We start from the raw sequence: 19,384 nt of genomic DNA on the forward strand, positions 1-19,384 counted from the left end.
GGAATTTCAATTGTGTTTGGCCCTAGGTGTAGAATGCAGATACAGTGTACCATTTATCCAAAATAGCGTGCCTAAATGTAAGGTATTTTTAAAGGAAGTTTTATGGGAACTTGAATAATGCAAATTCAAGAAGATTGCACGTGTGACTTGGATTGCAGGTGACAGCGCCTATAAACTGTCTCGTACAGTTATAACGTCATTTAGGGAAAATTCCAGAGAACTGACACCAAGTCGAAGGACTTTTTTTAACAAAACATTCAGTTGTTATAGAATACGAATTGAACACTGTTTCGGTATGCTGAAGGAAAGGTTTGGCAGTTTAAAAAGTTTAAGACTCAAATTAAAGATGCAAATGGCATGAAAAAAGTGAACAAGTGGATTCTCTGTTGCGCATTGTTGCACAATCTTATACTTCAACAAGATGATCATTTCGATTACCAACTTGAGGAATCGGAGCACGATATTAATGAGACATTACCTAGTGCACGAACTAATGAGGGAGAAGCAGTGCGACAAACAGTTTGTGAACTGTTAGAATATGCAAACAATCAATAAATAAATTCGTATTATTTTAATTGCTTTTTAACTTTGTACAATAGTTTGAGCTGTGCTCATTTATTCATATTACAAACCCATTTTGGCAGCTTATTAATTATTTACATTTTTCAATCCTTCGTGTTCCAATCTTAATTTTTCCATCTCGACTCTCTCTTCTTTCTCCAGTTGTAGTTTCTGCAATTACATTTATTTTCCTCTTTTTCTATTTAAAATTCCAGTTTTTGTGTTTCTAACCGAACCACCTTTTTCTTTTGAATTTCAAATAATAGAGCAAATGGGCTCGAGCTTTCAGCTCTCTTCAAATTTCTTTTTGTTGTCGTTGTATTGTTTTGTGTGCGAATATCTGATGCCAATGAACAAGGCGGACTGACTTGATCCTCAGGAAATGTTGGAGAAATTAAAACAGATGGACTCACAAATGGACTTTCAGGCAAACTCGTAGATGTTTCGCAATCAATTTCTAATAACACTTCCTCTTCATTATTCTCCAAGGTCAACACTGGCTCTGAAGACTGATAGATTGCTGGTGGCTGGATATTGATGCGCCGTGCAAAAATTGCGTGTAGGTCATTATAAAATGGACAAGTCTTTTTAATGTATTCTTCTACACTGGTTACATCTCCATTCTCAAGCAATCCTGCGCCCGTTTGGCTTTTCCACTTGACCGCGGCCAAAAAACTTGTTTTAAGGTGTCTCATTTTTGTGCGCATATTATCCCCTTTGATTGTGCATAACTTTGGCGAATTTTGCTTAATGCGATCATAAAATTTTTGAGCAGTTGGTTTCTAAAATAAGTTTGTAAAATGTAAACAAGCTAGTAATGGAAAATATAAGAGCATTACCTCAAATTGTTCCGGATTAGCCTTCACATTCTCAAAGAAAATCGTAAGCAAATCTCTGGTTTGCTGTTCACTCCACCGAAAAGTGCCATTAATGCGTAATCCATGAAGGTGCGTAATCGTTTTTCTATAAATATATAAATAAACCAATTGATTTTTACAAATGTATTTACTTACGTCTTCCATTTCAAAGCAAATAGCGAATCGCGCGTTTATGCTTAACAGCTGATAATGATTTGCGACAAATTGCCACGGATGCCTTTGAAAATAGTCTAGCAAAGTTGCTATTATATTGCAAACATAATTGTATGTAAAAATGAACAGCTGATTTGCGACTTTGCCACCTTGCGAAGTTTGCAATAAATGCCATATGTTTGCAACATTACATGAGTACCACTACTATGTTTGAATCATTGCATTAAGTATATACGCGACGAGCTTAAAGCCGGAAGTTGGTAGTTCCCTCAACACTTTGCCCATTATGAGATCATATCTGGGTGCTTTGTTTGGCTTTAATGCTTTTGTCGTTTTTCGTTTATTTCAAGTCTTTGCTACATTTGCTTTTTATCCTTTTATTTCCTTTGAAGTGAATTTTGGAACCGAAAAATCTATTTGAAAACTATTATGAAGAGAATGGAAATTTTGAATATCTATCGAGATTTATAGATTAAGACCCATTTTTAATGTCTCAGTGTGAGTGGTGAGCCGAATCCATGAAGGTACTTTTGCATTGACAGAAGACGGTAATTTGCAATACCGCTTTTATTACCGCTTCTGCAAAATTGGAGGGACTAAAGTCAGTCATCGATAAATATTCCTGCAGCCAAGGATTTGTTAAAAATTAATTTAAGAGGTTGCACCAAAGAGTGACAATTTTTAAACAAAGTTACAGAAAGACCCGGACATCGACATCCGAATGTCGATATGATGAAAAATTGCGAACTTGTCGACACGAGACGCATATTCTACAACATTTTTCTGTGAATACTCTCTTCAATCCAGTATTGAAGTCGAGCTGCAACAGCAAGTTGCAAGTTTATAAGAGCTGAAACAAAGTATTAATGGCAACTGTTTTCCAAACGGAAGATTTTGCCATCCTGAAAGTAGCCGAATGGATAATCGAGAGGAGATGGAGCGGGAAACAGATTGGAGTTTTCAGTGGCAGTCAGGCTGCACTGAAGGCCCTGGAGAACGCAAAGCAAACCTCAAAGACTGTTCAGGAATGTAAGAAGAGGCTTAATTCTGTCGCAAGACAGACACTCCAGTGTTCAGGGAAACGAAATTGCCGATGAATTGGCCAACCGTGGATCAGCGGTTCCCCTACAAGGGCCAGAGCTAATCATCAGAATTAGTTCCACAGGAATCGTGAATTGGATAGAACGCTGTAGAGCTGCAAAGTGTTTTGTGACAAGTCCGAACAGAAAACTGTCAAACTTTCTACTAAAACTTGGAAGGATAGACGTTCGGTTGATGGTTGATATAATTACACGACACAACCAATGGGGTCAGCCGACGACCACTATTGGAATCATTGAGGAACCAAAGTGCCTGTCATGCTTGGAGGAGGCGAATAGCACTGAGCACTTTCTCTGTGAGTGTTCTGCTTTTGCTAGAGCACGGCTACGAGTTTTGGGTTCCGATGTCGTGAGAATGAGTATATTCGTTCTCTAAAACTGGAGGATATGTACAGATTTCCCACAGAATCTGGAAAATGTTCACAGAACTTATATCTCTATCTCTGTCTCTATTCTTTCCTATCTCTTTCTCTGATACTTTTCTCCTTCCCTCCTTGACTATTTACCCCCTTTCCAGAGCTTTAAATACAATGGGCTTGTTTAGCCTGAGTGTTTTAGGAGCCTCCAAATCTCTTGGTGCTCCTTGGTTCGACCTTTAAAAATTTCAATTTCAAGTATAGGACTATGAATAAGTTCGTGCGGTTTTTTTTCGAAATTTGAAACTTTATTGACCTAAAATGGTTACAAATTTAATGTTCAAAATATTGTCCATCGCTTACTACTACTTTTTCCCATCTTTCTGGCAATTCACGGATTCCCTTTGTGAAAAATTCGGTCGGTTTTGCCGCAATCCACGAATCGATCCATTTTTTGACTTCATCGTAATTACGGAAGTGCTGGTCAGCCAGGCCATGTTGCATCGATCGGAAGAGATAGTAATCGGATGGCGCAAGGTCTGGACTATACGGCGGGTGGGGTAGGACATCCCATTTGAGCGTTTCTAAGTATGTTTTGACCACTTGTGCAACATGTGGCCGAGCATTGTCATGTTGCAAAATAACTTTGTCGTGTCTATCGGCGTATTGCGGCCGTTTTTCTCGCAGTGCTCGGCTCAAACGCATCAATTGTCGTCGGTAGACATCCCCCGTAATCGTTTCATTCGGTTTCAGTAGCTCATAATACACAACACCCAGCTGGTCCCACCAGATACACAGCATAACCTTCAGGCCATGAATATTCTGCGCCGACGTCGATGTTGAAGCATGGCCAGGGTATCCATACGTTGCCCGACGTTTTGGATTGTCGTAATGGACCCACTTTTCATCGCCAGTCACAATTCGATGCAAAAAACCCTTTCTTTTGTGCCGTTGAAGCAGTTGTTCGCATGCCATAAAACGGCGTTCAACGTCTCTTGGCTTCAATTCATACGGCACCCAATGGCCTACCTTTCGGATCATTCCCATGGCTTTTAAACGTTTGGAAATGGTTGATTGATCAACTCCCAAAGTTTTTGCAACCTCTTCTTGCGTTTGAGCCGGATCTTGATCGAGCAATTCCTCCAATTCGGTATCCATGAACTTTGGCGGCGCACCCTCGCGTTCTTCGTCTTCCAAGCCAAAATCACCACTTTTAAAGCGTGCAAACCACTTCTGGCACGTTCGCTCAGATAGAGCATGCTCACCATAAACTTCCACCAAGATACGATGACTTTCGGCTGCTTTTTTCTTCATATTAAAATAATGAAGAAGAATTCCCCGCAAAAACACATTATTTGGCACGAAATTCGACATTTTCAAGTGTGGTAAAAATATTGTTGTTTACGCTTCAAATAAAAAACTTATACTGACGTTTGTGCCTTACGACAGTAGCTCTCCAATGAATGTTTGGAAATGTGGATCGATGGAATAATAATCAAGTTACGCCATCTGTTGTAAAACCGCACGAACTTATTCATAGTCCATTATTTCTTATTTTGGTTTACTTTTTTCTAGTTACTCCAATAATTTCGAATTATTTTCTTACCAAAATTTCAAAGTCGATGCGCCTGCGGTTTTTATGTTTGATTTACTTTTCGTTCCCAAGTGCCGCTCAATGCATTAATAACTTCGCTTGTGGTCTTCAAGAAACCTTTCTGAGTTGTTCGGAAGTCGTCTTACGACTCGGATAGTTGCTAATTTCATTGCTTTTGTAGGCATTCCATGCTTTTTTGAATTACGTCTTGTGTCATTCCCAGCGATTCTGCAAGTTTTTTTACGAATGGCACTAAGTAATGCCTTAAAATTTTTGTTTCACACTTTTTCGGTGGAGGAACGTTTGCCTCGTCTTCGGTGTCAAAAGTACCAGATTATGGGATTGAAGAAGAAAAGTTAGATTTTCCATAAATGCAGTTTTTTTCATATATGCTGATACCCCTTACCAACACCTAAAAATAAGCGCAATACCTCATTGCCATTTAATTATTTGCAATTCTCTTATTTTAAAGCTTAATCAGTTACTAAAAAATCTCACACTATTTAATTCAGTTTTAAACTTATTTTAAGTCCCCCATACCAGCTGCATATTTTGAGCAAGGAGAGAAACTAAGCTTTATTTTACAGAAAAAATTCGCTTAGGTTACATACAAGGACGAATGTGTGTGTAAATGTGTGCATATGCATTTGCACATGAAATCACGCGGCGCCGACATGGCGTATGAGTTACTTTAGTTACTCAAACTAGATAGTACTTGGCGTAAATTGAATGCTTTTTAATGCAGCCAACAACAATAACAACTATAAAAACTTTGACAGAAATTCAGTAGCTAACTGCGCCTACTACACACGCACACATATGTAGCTGTGTGTATGTATGAGTACATTAAATATAGTTGCTACACACAAACATATGCATATAAGATGTCCTTCAGAGCGTGTGCGGCAAATATTCTGTCATAGATGCGCTGTAAATGATATGCTTTAACATCATATTTGCCTTCTAAATACATAAATCTATAAATTAGCTTACACACACACACACGTGCACACATACTAAGGAGTATAAAAATAAATGTGTGGTGTATGGCTTACACATCTATTTAGGTTTTTTATATCTGCGCTTTGGGTTACAAATGACGGTGGGTTATAAATGGAGCGAAGTAGGCACCAGCTGAGGACTTAAAAATATATCTGGGCTGAGTAGGTAAGAGAGTAGAGAATTTAAGCTCTTCCTAGTTGATCAATAACTTTATAAGACTTTCATGTCATGTCCGTACTTTTGTATTTCTCAGAAGCTTTTGTGAGAAAAAAATCTTATGAGATGGCTTTCGGGCTGCTTGCGGGAATGTTTTATTGGAAGTTTTTCTTCTGTTTATTTGGCACTGTGGCGATTGTGGGGTTTGGGCTGAGACCAAAGTATCGCCCACTGCCATATTGGTAAACAGCTTGTGTTTAGTTGACACAATTTTATCGTCCTAGGTCTATATTGAACGTAGATGATCCTAATAGCCAACCTGAAGATGGGCTTAGAACTGGCTTGGGACTTGGCTGACTTCACTGTCGATCGTAACTGAATATTTTGCTATCAAGCCTAAGAGCATAAGCGAACTACACTACAGTGGAATAGCAGGAAAATTTACTGCTCATTAGATGGCCATAGGGGTCACTTCAAATTGTTTCTATTGTCTCGATAGGTGACCCAAGAGCCAGTTCAGGGAGTCTTATTTCCAAATTCGAAAAGCCCTTCTAACCACGAGTGGAGCGAGGGCTAACAAGAATGCTTCTAGTTAACAAAATCTCTCTCAATGCTGCCAAATGTCAACCCATGTGACGCGAATCAAATTCAAGTTCACTCTGCGGATGATGAAGTGAAGGGACTGCGAGACTGGTGAGCAGTACTCTCAGTTGTCGTACATTCTTTGGGTATGCAGATGTATGTTTTTTGCTGCATAGAGGCGTGCACATATTTGGGCTGCAACAAGATAATGATCCGTGTCGATCTTGGACCCTCGGGTCGTACGTACATCTAAAACACTAGAAGGGGGCTTGCATCTATCACAACATGATTGATATGGTTTCGTGTTTTTCTATCAGCAGACAGCCACGTTGCTTGGAGTATCTTTTCATGCTGGAATCTGGTGCTGGAAACTACTACGCTTCGAGCCCCGGCGAAGTCGATCAGCCTCTGTCCGTTACTGAATGTCTCGTTGAATTTTCCGACGGTGGGACCAAAAATTCTTTTCTAGTCCACTCTGGCATTGAAGCCACCAAGCACGATTTTTATGTCATTGCGGACGCAGCGCTCATAGGAATGTTCCAGGCGCTCATAGCAGGAAAATTTGGTCGCATCGTCATTGTCTTCCGCCGCGACATGGACGCAAATGAGAGAGATGTTAAAAAATCCCGCTTTGATCCAAATTATTGCGCGACGCTCGAACGAAAGTGCTCTTCTTGCCTTGGCCCATCCATCGCATCTCTTTAATGGCAGTGATGTCAGCCTGTGCTCCTATGAGGATATCAAGAAGAGGATAGGATACCGAGAAGAGGAAGGATACCGAGAAGAGGCACTTTCGTTCCCATGACAGTCGGTTCTGCGGATTTATATTCGGCCAAGGACTGTCACTCAAGCAGCATTCCACGTGCTTTATGCTGCTACAACAACAACAACAGTCACTTTCCCCATTATGGGACTAGACATTCCGGGTGCATACCCTCAAATTATGATATGATATAATTCTAAGTTTGTTTGTAGGGGTCGTCATCAGAGTAAGCAGTTCTCACCCGAGGCTTTGTGTAGTTTTTCAATGGGGGAGATTTTTACGTGGCGGATCCCAAGGCCAGCGCTCAACCAGATATCCTGGGATGCTTCGCGTTCTCACAAACGGATGTTCAGGAAATATCCAGAGGATACTTGCGCGAAGCCCGGAAGTTGTAAACTTCTTGGACCATCAGGGACTTTCCCCATTTGCGTGAACTTCTACACACGGAACTATCCTCCGCACCTTTTTGAACTAGCAAGTGCAGCACTCAGACATTAATTAAGTCCATTTTACTACACTTGGATTCCCCTTTAATTTTCTTTAAATCCACATGATTTCCGAAGAAATCTGAGGGGATCTTGTGGTGCCAAGGAGCCAAGATGGTCGCTTCTTAACACATCAGTGCCAAAGACTTCAAATCTGATTCGAGGGAAGGTGCGGCAGACGCACAGGAAGTGGTCCGCCGTCTCATCCTCTTCAGAAGCTGGGCTGAGTACACTGTCTGAGATGCCCAACCTTTTCCATGTGCCTCGCCCATAGCAAGTGTCCCGTCATCAGTCCAACATCATCATCAGCTGCCTACAGTCTCTTCTGCTTAATGGCAAGAGGATCTGAGACAGTTGGTCGGACATGACAGGTAACATCAGTTTAGTCCATCTGCAGCCTCTCTTATCCTGTCAAGCTCGCTTGTGGGTTGTAGTAACCCATTTGCTAACCGTAGCTTTGATGGCCAGAGAAGGAAGTAGCAAAACTGGTTCCGGGACGAAGAAGTTGTCCTCAGAGCCCATCTTAGCTAAGGAGTGAGAGGTCTCGTTACCCCCGATACCCATGTGTTTCCGTGACCCACCTTGCTGAGCAGAAATATCTACACAGTTTGCCATTTTCAGCTGTCAAACTATACTTATCGATATCGGTAGTGTTCGGGCAGCTGCAAAAGCTGTGCATAAGCAGCTAAAATTTTAGAAAATTGAGTTCTCCGAAACTTTAAGGTACTTTAAGAGAGCAAAATAATTTCATGGCAATCACTCCTAATTTACAAATCGCTTTATTGACATTTTTTTATAGAAGGTGCATGATAACAAATTTGAAAAGTTTAATAATACGATTCGTACGAAAATAGGTATCACTTTTCCCAACTCTACTATTTAGTAAGCAAACAAGAAGAAAAGGATGAATAAAATAAAATAAATAAAAAAAACTCATTAATTTTATTCGTCTGCATACAGACTGAACGGTTTGTTGTTATTTTTAGCATCAACTTGACAAGCCCTTCGTCAAAAGGGCATTGTTAAATTGGGATACTTTCCCCGTTCCATCTACTCACATCCGCTACCCACACAACTCTATTTCGCACACACACACACACAAAGAGCCCACACTTGTCTCGATGTACTGTTGACCTTTGTGCCTTTTAAGTATGAAGATAGCGTCTATCACATTTTTGCCGCCTTTTTTCAACTTCACTTTCTTCATCCTTCACAAACTGCCGACCGGCTGCCGAAACTATCAGTCTCTATATCTTTTTTTGTGGCATCTAATGAAACCGTAACGGAAATTTCAATTTTGTGAACGTTTGTGCAAATCAGCTGACAATTTGTAATAACCTGCAATGAATTTTCCTATGCCCATCTACTCATATACGAGAATGAGTACATGAGTTCATAAACGGATGGTCCATTGAGGCAAGCAGGTCTGCTGAAATATGTAGTTGGACATGCAGTTTTGCGCAACGTAAGTGGGTAGGAAGTGTCACAGAGATGAGTGGAAGTGTAAAGGAATACGAGAAGCAGGCTATGATCGCCAGCCGCTGTGACACGGATATACTCCAACTATGTTATTCTTAATTGAATTGTCATAAATTTTGTAGATGACCGCAATTTATATTCCTTTTTTTAAGCTGTTGAAAGACTCTCATGTCACTATCACAAACATGTAACCATTCTGTGGTAAGAATCGGGCGAAAAGGTGATTGTAAAACTGTTTCGGGGTAGTTTTGTTAAAATTAAATTTGAAGGTAACCGCATAGAAATTCGATTGTCGCGACAATGAACACAATTTCGTTCTATAGGCTGTAGTGGAAGAATAGCCCGTGGCATACTAAGTATACATAGATATGAGGAGTGACTGACTGTGAAAGAAGATGGGACCAACAACACTTTCGCGTGGAGATTTTCGAATGTTCGCATGCAGTCCCTCTCGCTCCTATGCATGCATCGCTATAATCACAGATTTCATTAGCATTAGCATAGTTTTTCTATGTCGGCAGAAAAGTCGTAGGTGTATCCAAAGAGTATCCAAGCCAGCGGCTCATATCGCTCCGTCTATCAAGAGTTTTTACGCACGTACAGCATCCCACTGCTCGACAATTCCCTTCGTTGCCTTGTCTCATTGCTGTTGAAGTGGTTGAGTATTTCCACTGAAATAATCCTAATTAGTGACCAGTACCGTTTTACTACCACTGTTCTCGTAAGATGATGCCTGTTTTTTTTTGGTCTTCTTTTGTTCCAAGTCAGACCCATTTAGTGAGGTCCAAGTATAGCAGCAAATTCTTTATCTCGACGCCTGAGATCTCATTAATTTGCTGTAAGAAAGGCTGACCGGAGAATCAGAGTCGTGCCCTAGCTAGCCCTGGACATTCACATAAAGACTTTCCTTCACCCCTTCCGCTTGACAGCTTCTAGTGATGGGATTGAAGGGGAGGTTAAGTCTGGCTGCATGATGCTCTACTTTCCAATGACCTGTAAGGGTTGCAGTGATGCGTGAAATGTTATAATTTAAATGGGTTATGTTAGGAAACGCCATGCACATCTAAATTTCAAACTTTGTACAAGAGGAATAAAAACTGGACAAATTTTGAATAAAATTTTAAACTTTGTACCTAAAAACAAAAATTGGGTACGCAGTTTTACAACTCATTAAATTTTAGTTTAATAAAATGCAAGTTTGAAGTTCCTAGAAAATTCCGTTGATTTTTTATAATTTTTTTTGCGGTGTTGCGCATTTTCTTCACGAAATTTTTGAAGTGAAACTTCGTCGATGGGCGAGCGAGAATGGAGAGTAAAATTTCTAGGCTATGCAACGTTTTGGGCATTTTCGTTCCGCGAGAGAGAAAAAAGAGATAACGTAGAGGAAAAGGAGAGAGAGAGCTATACCTTATATATATCTTAGAAACACTTAAGGCTATTTTCTCTGAGTTTTTCCTTGAGGTTGCTAATTTCTAGTAATAAATAACACTGCCTACTTTTTGGCGCTTGTTTGTTGGCGCAAAACTGTAGGAATTATATTTTTGTGGCCTATTTTTGGCGTTCTATTTCCTTGTTGGCTACTTTTTGGCGATATTTTTCTTTGGTGCCTACTGTTTGCGGCGTTTTTTGGTCCCAATTTGTTGTCCCTTTTTTTTTTTTTTGGTGCCTACTTTTTGGCGGTTATTTCCGTTTCCTGGCTAGTGTGTGTGCGTACTATAAAGTGCTATCCATTCCGGCGTCGGATTTATTGGTATTGCCTTGCGCTAATTTGTGCCGTCGCTGCGGTCCTGGAATCGCTGCGTTCGAGCGGGTGATAAACGCTCGGTCGACCCTTCTCCGTTTTTTGTAAATTTTGTCTATTTGTATTCTCTGCAAATGTTGTGAATTTATTTAGAAATATATTCTTTCCCTCTTTCTTTCTCTCTCTCTCTGTCATTCCCTCTGGGGTCTCTCCCTCTTTCTTTGTGTGCCGTAAAAGTTTCACTTTATGTTTACTACGCTGCACGCACGGTTTTTTGTATGGAGATTACGCACTACTGTAAGAAAATAATATTTTTGAAATCAAAGAGAATCTTGAGCTCCTATAAACTTGCACTTTTTCATACTAAAATTTAATGGAGTATTAAACTGCGTACCTTAATTTTTTAGTGCTAAATAAGAATTTAATAAATCTTTTATAAATTTGAATATTAAAAAATTATTTAAAAGAAAAATTTATAATTAATTAAAACTGATCAAATTATTGAAATGCTACAGTTTGTCGCGGGCTGTAGATGAAAAGGAAAAATATATTATAATAAATAACTAGTTCCAAATGGGTCAAAGTGTCACTACTACCTTATAGGTAGGTGTCACTGAGGATTCAGCACAGACCAGCTGCATGCGCAATTCACTGTGGGGTATCAGCCGACATACAAAGTTACTTGGCAGTATGTATGTATGTGTTCGCCCACACATGCTTCAGTTGTTACTTGGAATTTTCATTGTTTGTTTCATACTACAAACATATACACACATACACACACACATACATAGCCTTTCTGTCGTCTATGCCTGTTTCTGACAGTCAGCTCAGTTGAACCCTTTAACGGAAATAAGGCAATTAGTATTGCCATCACTAGCACTTTTTGGCGCTTTGGACCCATCCATTCAACCTTTTACATATCCATCAAGTGACATTTTCTTTCTTCAGCATCAGCAAAGTGGCGCTAATACGTCTACTGTTATTGTTGTTGCTGTTGTTGTTATTCTCATTGCTTTCATTGGGCATACGTCTGTCGTTGTCTAAAAAGCCATTAATGTCGGTGCACTTGTGCTCACTAGTGTTTGTTGGTAGAATTTCTACTATACTTCTTCCTTTTTCCCCCTCACCTCCCCAGTTGGACCCGTTTCACTTATCCCACCCCTAATTGTAGGTTTGCTTTGCATCGATCGATTTGCCATGGCACACGAAAGCCTTTTGATTTGAAATGTATTTGTATATGTAAGTGCATGCGTCAGATTTCTGAAAAGCCTTTATAGCCCCATCAAAATGTCTATTGTAAGTACCCTCATTATCCTTGGCCAATACACTTGGCTTCAAACCACTCACAATCATACACAATGTGGGACCTTGTCTAGCGATAAGTGATGTGGCAGCTGATTTTAAATAAATATTATTGCATGTTTTTTGAAAACTTAAATTTTTGGATTTCAAGTTCATTAATTCATTCCAAGCGTTTATGGATGTTGTTAAGAAAATGTCGCGCAAATTCATCATCCTTTCGCAAGATTTATAATTTTTGCAAATGGCGTCATACATCAATCATATTTGCCACTTGTGAACTAGACCTGCTGCAGTATACAAACGGACAAGCAATGCAACGCGTAAAGTCAAAATAAAAATTTTGTTATCAAATTTTCCAAAAATTAACAAAATCAGGAACAAGAGAAATATTCAAAGTTCTTAAGATGCCCTTATTCTACAATATAAGAACCCTATAAACTAGCAAAAACTAGCTGCGGCTTGATTTTCGGGATGTCAATAAAATAAAGGCCAATTCCACAGTCCAACAATTTAAAAAAATTTTACTAAATTTTAACGAACGCTAATAAATTAGAGAAAAGATGTCTCCTCAACCAACGTTGGAAGGGCTATAATAACATTAAACTGGGGAGGGTGCAAAGGACTGCTGAAAAGTCTTTATTATCGGGGAACAGCTTTAGAGCAAACCTGCCGACTAAAGGTTCCTTTTAAATAAAAGATTTTTTTTTTATTTAGTTAGGGCAAATGACTGCCTTCCAACTACCAGGCTAAGACTGAATTGCCCGCCTTCTGATAGAATGGCTTTATTTTATACTTTCTTTTTGTCTTCTCATCAATAAGATATATAATTACAACTAAACATTGTTACCAGTAAAAATCAATAGCAAAATTATAAATTCAAAAAAATACTATACAATAAAATTTTGCTTAGGCTGACTTAAATTTAAATGGGTCTCTGAACTTGACAGTAAGCTATGGTTTTGCTTTGGAGTGAGGTATCATATGACAGAAAAAATATATTTGGCGTGTGCCTTTAAGAAAAATAATTTTGTCATTGAAATTAAAATGTTTATTTGACAACAATGGCATTGACATTGAAATGGTTTAAATAATTTAAGTTTGAGTTCATTTACCTCTTAAAAATATATTTAAAGAATTCGAAAGAAGTTTGAAAGTGAAGTGAAGCATGTAAAAGTTTTCCCAGTGCTGACCTGAATGTGCTTTTGCATTTACTTCCCATCGACTTTTACGTTGTGTCCATCGCAGCTCTAAAGTGCAATCTGGTTACAGGAGGTTGGCCTCTGGCGGCAATCTCTCAAGAGACATGGTAGCATTTCCTTGAATTTCGTACATATCTTCCTATCCGCAAGCTGGAGTTTGATGGTGGTGCTTGGGTGATCTTTCCAAAGAGGCAATATAAGAACGAGGGGAAAATCTGTACAGATGCTGGTACCTCTGTCTTCACTGACGAACTGACGATTCCAAGCTGGAATCGGGAATCGAAGCAGGGGTTTTCTCTAAGTAGCAGACTAAGTAGCTGATTTATCTATTTCCTTAAAATTGCCAAATATTGCTATTATTTTTCAGTTAGAAGTCTTTGCGGTTCTGCAGGCACGCAAAATGCTTAGGGAGCGTGGGAGCGAGGGAGGTATTAACATTTTTTCCGATAATCAAACAGCGATCACGGCTCTAACGCCGCCATGGTGCAGATCCACACTACTCAATTCCTAATAAGGAGGAGACAAAACTCTCTAACATTTATGTGATGTGGGTTCCAGGACATAGGAACATAGAGGGAAATGAAATTGCTTGCCAGGAAGGGGACTGAATTCGCCTCAGAGACCTCCTACCCGGTCATCGGCATCCCCTTGACAGTTGTTAAAGGGGAACTGCGCAAATTATTTCTCAAAAAAGCGCAGAAAAGATGGAGCTCCATTTCTTTATGTGCTATTTCGAAAATCCTTTGGCCTCAATACGATATACGAAGGATTCAAAAAGTACTTTGGACTCCTCGTCATTTAATTTAAAAATTTGTAGCTGTGTTTAACGATCACTGGACGATCGACACACACGCGGAAAAGCTGGGGTTACCATTTAACCCCCATTGCAGAAGCTGTGAGGACCTTTTAGAAAAGGAGACTGTTGAGCACTTTCTCTGTAAATGTCCGGGATTGGCAGCTAGACGATTAAGGTCATTGGATACTCCTTTCTTCGACAGCCTGGGGCAGTGTGCCTACCTAAATCCCATCAATCTTCTCTATTATTGTATATCAACAGCTCAGTCCGGCTTTAGATATCTGCCTGTTGGAGGTCTCATAATGGTATCGAAACAGCGCTTTAGTCCTACTTGAGAAGTGCAAGACTGGCACTTTAACCATTTCACCTACTTACCTAACTTAAGTTTTAAAAATGTTGGATAATTTATTTAAGTTTTTATGTATAAAACGTCTTCTCATATAATTTCTGCCCTCAGAATCCGGTAATAGAATTTAAAGCGGAATGTTTTTGTGGTACATTTTAACCCGCTATCTCCTACCTAAATGGCCATTTTGACCCTTTCTCAAAACAAGTGCTATAAAAGTTCATTAAAAAAGGCAGTTAGAAGGTTGAAATGTTCCATTGAAATTTTAAGCCGACCATTTTAGTTGGGCATCCCAGAAGACGAACGGGAGCTCGTTCCTTACACTATTGAATCTTCTCAGAACCAACGTGTGGATTTAATGAATTTTTTGTTGATTTCATCACCCCTAATTGTGAAACGTCTTCAATGATATGAAGAATAGCAAATCCGAGCGGGAACAGCCTTTTTCTGTATAGAGTAATGCATGCGCACAGGATTGGTTCCACGATTTTCTCTTCTTCCATATCTTGACAAAAGTCGAAGGTTGCCTGTCATTTGACAAAAGTGTGATTGCCTCCAACGAGCATTTGTAACATTGGTAGAGTGTCTCTATAAATAATTTGCACGTAGCTAAGATAATGATTATTTCATTTGCTGGGTGAATATTTAGGCTAGTGTTTTTCCTTACAAGCTCAACTACTTTCTATATTTCTATGGACAGGTGCCAAATCAGGTTTATTTTAACATATAGCAACACTTCGTATAATAATTTGCGGTACTCAAGTACCTTTTTTGACGAGTATTTTACTGATTCCAATGATTTCAGTGCGGATGACAATCCGGGAAGATATATATTTCCCTCGTAGTTAGAGGTATATTCTTCGGATACGAAATAAACACATAAGACAAGAAATATGAGCTTTCGAGAGCAACAATTTGTAGGGAAGTCAATTTGTTGATGGGGCCGCCGTAGCCGAATGGGTTGGTGCGTTATACAGCAAAATGATAGAAAAAGTTGTTTCTAATAGCGGTCGTCCTTTGGCAGACAATGACAAACCTCCAAGTGTCTGTCATATCTGTCATGCCATGAAAAAAGTTGCTCATAAAAAAAATCCACTCACCGCTCGGAGGCGGCTTAGGTTAGGTGCTAATGGTTGCCTAAGGAATGGGCCCGCTTGGACGCACTTGGACACCTTGAACCGCTTTATGCTCCTGATGAAATTCATCAGGTTTTGAATACCAATTCCGGTTATATCAGCAGGCGTAGCAAAGAAGTAAGAGCTAAGATGCCTGGATATTAATCCCTCCAGAGCAGCGCAGCTAAGGAGAAGATGCTGAGATGATTCCACCTCATTTTCCATACATCCAATGCAAAAAGGACTCAATGTAATTCCAAGTCTGACAGCATGCATTCTTCGCGCATAGTGTCCTGTAAGAAAACCCACGAGATTCGAGAGCCGATATTTTGTCAACCTCAGAAGCTCGCTGAGTTGGCGCAGAACCCATCTTTACAGGAGCAGACCGCATGTAGTCAGGGAGATCCCAATTCTCTCCGTCAAAGAATTCGGACGCAGTCGAAAGTGAGGTCAGGCATTCCCTGACCAGTTTCGAATGCACTGTCACTGATCCGAGGGCACTTATTGCCGCTTGGCTGTCGGAGTAAATATTTACTCATGTGAGCAACCAATTAGCTGCATTCTTGGTTGCGGCTACCTCTGCCTAGAACACACTGCAGTGGTCCTGTAACCAGAATTTGAGTCTGATGGGAAGCTCCTCTCAAAAAACTCCTCCGCCAACCTTACCTTCCAACTTCAATCCATTCACGAACAAGTTCACCAGGCCCTGTCTTCTGTTGGAGGCAGCTTAAAACTGTATACCCCCTATTTGTGGTGTACGCCTTGATGTCGGCCAAATATTTAACAGAATTGTACGCACCAATTATTTATTTTATTTTTTTAAACTTTTTGACTTACTGTATCACATCGTTTGATGTAAAAATGAATTTGAAGCACTGATGATGGTGATTTTTGGTTTGTCCGTAAAAAAAATAAGTTTGTAGGTAGTTAGGGGGTTGGAAATTCGACTAATTTGTTGATGCCGTTCCGCCAAAATTGTGAAAGAATTTGTTGAGCCAGTTTTTGAGGACCTCTTTGTTATCGAAGGTGACGCGCCTCATATGGTTTGATAGGTGGCGAAAAAGATGGTAAGCAGTCGGTGCAAGGTCCGTAGAATGCGGCGGATGCTGAAGGATCTCCCATTCGAGCTCTTGGAGTGCGGCTTTGACGACTTGTGCAACATAGGGCCTGGTGTTGTCGTGAAGGCCTATGATTTGATCACGTGGATCAGGTCTTTTCAGTACAATAGCCTCGTTCACGCGGGGCATATGGGCAATGTAGAGCTCCTTGTTGACCATGGCATTCTTTTCGAGGATATCCCAGTGTACTGTGCCCTCCCAGTCTCACTAAACATCTTCTCACATCATCTTCTTTGGCTGAAGATCCGGCTTGACTCTCGGTTCAGAAGGGCTGCCCACAAGGTGGTGTACTCTCTCTCCTACTTTGTTGCTTCGTGGTGGACTTTCTTCTTAATGATCTGCAGGAAATTGGATACATCCAAGCCTACGCAGACGGCAAAATTTGATCGAGTAACGTTGCTCCACAGATCACTGCATTTTCGCCACTGCAAAATCCTAACAGACTTTTAAAACAGCTTTCACGCGTGGAGCGATGTTGACTGCACCGCTGTTGCCAGCGAACTGGGAGCGGTTTCTAGTGGAAGGGGAAGGTCCAACGATCATTTTCCCCTACCAGCCGATTCGGTTGATCGCTTGGCAGACGCTCCGCGCAGAGAGGCTCATTACGTTTCAATCAAACCCTGTATGGGCGAGTTCCAGTCGCAGCAGAAAGCCTTTATTTGTCCTAGAAGTCGTCCAATGTTGGATACTTAATATTAGTTGACTTCTATGCGGCTGCAATTCGTCTTTATCTGACTTTCGTTTGAGGAGTGACATTAAAAATCAATGTTTGGCTAAAAATACTTTTTAAATTTTCTTACGTCGTATTTGCTCGCATTTATTAGATTCCCTTTACGAGTATGCGCCATCACCCATTCTTGCGTAATTCCATTTGCACTCGTGAGATTTGTTTACCTTGATTGTCTTTGTTTACTTTCAATCTTTGACCTTTCATGGCATTGATTACCTCGGAAGTAACATTTGCCGACCTATACACACACACACACGCACACTTGTGCATGCAGCTCGCTTTCGCTTCCCTTTGGATGCGAGAATATTTGGCTTACTGCCAAATTTATCACGTAGGCACGCACAGTTGCTCAAACAAAGCGCAAGAAAAAAGAAGAAGAAAGCGAGCAAGTACAAATATAGATCCCCTGGCTACACTGGGTAGCGATGCACGCAATCACATATGCAATGAAAATGCCTACCTACTCGCGCGTGTGTGTGTCTGTGTGTGCGTGCTGCGGCCCAACGAGCAATTTTCCAATTTTTATTTGACTTTTTTTTTCATTTGCTTTGAATTATTTGGCAATTGGTATTGGTGAATTCGCGCACGCATTCTGAAAATAATTTCGTGTGGCACATAAAAAAAGGTTGTGCAATAACTAAAGCGCCCATAGAGATGCGGGAGCTGGCAACCATTCGCATATTTGAATGCTGCATTTCACAGTCTGGCCTGGCTATGCAGTATTACAATTTTTCCAACTGTTGTTGTTTTCATTTAGTTGCTGGCAGTCGCTTACTCTGTTGTTGCTGGTGTTTGTGTGTACTTTGGCAAATGTAGAACAAACCTCTTACATAAGTGCACAGCTATGTAAATTGAAAATCAACAACAACTACAAGAGCAGCCAAGTACAACAACTGCTCGACAAACCACCCTTCATACTGCATACAGGGACTCAGGTTATTCGACATACTAATACAATATTTTAACAAAAACGTCTGCCAACAAACAAAATAGATGATGAAATAAAATAAAAGTACAACAACAACAAAAAAAGAAGGGAATGTATGACAATAACAAATCAATACTGTGTGCCACATAGAATATAGCAATCAGCCAGCCACACGCACCAAATCGCTATGCCCCACATGTATGTAGTGGTTTGCTTTCAAACATACGCGCTCTGTCTCTCCCTCTTTCTTTTTCTCTCTCGCGCTCTCTTTGCGCATGCGCTTGCTCTATCGCCTAAAAGTATGCAATTGAATTTTGCCACTGCCTGCATTCGAAGGCTGATAAGCACATGCTGATAAAGGGCTTGCCACACAAACACATGCGTGTTTCTGTGTGTGTGTGTGTGTATGCTCAGTGGAAAAAATTTGAATGCACAAAGTTTCAAGGGTTGCCAAGTGTGCTTGGTTCAAGTAGGTGTCAGTGCCAGCATAATGAAGAAAAGTTAGTTGTGTGGCCCAAAGTGTGCTTTGTGATTTGAATTTTTCTTTTGAACTTCAAGGATAAAAAAGTAAAATTACAGTTATTCTCAGATTATGTTTTGAGCATTGTTTTTATGCAAATTTAGTAGCGGTCAGTGGGTTTCAGACCATTTTTTCCTCTTTGCCCGTTTTCGCTTTCATCATAAGTTTTTTTGTTTTCATCATTTATGCCCTAAGAGGCAACAAGAGCAAATAACTTTCTTTCGCCCTGCAAGCCGAAAGATTTACTGTCTCACATGCAACTGGATAGCAAACATTTTTGGGTCTGAAGTGATGCGTGCGCTAAGATTGCTTTTACCTACGAATCGTAAAATGTTTTCCTATTACGTGGATTAGTTACTATGCCGTTGAGACAAGTCATTATAGGGTCCGGCACTCGAAGTGTAACCAATTAAAACGGCCATAAATTTAGTTTGAAAAATTACTTTTCTCCAATTCAAAGTAAAAAATGTGTGAAAA

General features: G+C 40.1%; 1 protein-coding gene across 1 annotated transcript in view; it reads right to left on the bottom strand.

Annotated features, from left to right (window-relative positions):
* Positions 1–764: 764 nt before the first annotated feature.
* The window catches only part of LOC128855660 (uncharacterized), a 43,861-nt gene continuing 25,241 nt past the window's right edge, over positions 765–19,384 (bottom strand). The window contains exons 2-4 of the mRNA XM_054090748.1: positions 1,401–1,524; positions 1,069–1,343; positions 765–882 (exon numbers count right to left, since the gene is read on the bottom strand). Coding sequence (XP_053946723.1) covers positions 765–882; positions 1,069–1,343; positions 1,401–1,524 — 517 coding nt within the window. The remainder of the gene's footprint in view (positions 883–1,068; positions 1,344–1,400; positions 1,525–19,384) is intronic.

The sequence above is a fragment of the Anastrepha ludens genome, chromosome 2 (genome assembly GCF_028408465.1).
Source record: "Anastrepha ludens isolate Willacy chromosome 2, idAnaLude1.1, whole genome shotgun sequence".
Taxonomy (NCBI): Eukaryota; Metazoa; Arthropoda; class Insecta; order Diptera; family Tephritidae; genus Anastrepha; species Anastrepha ludens.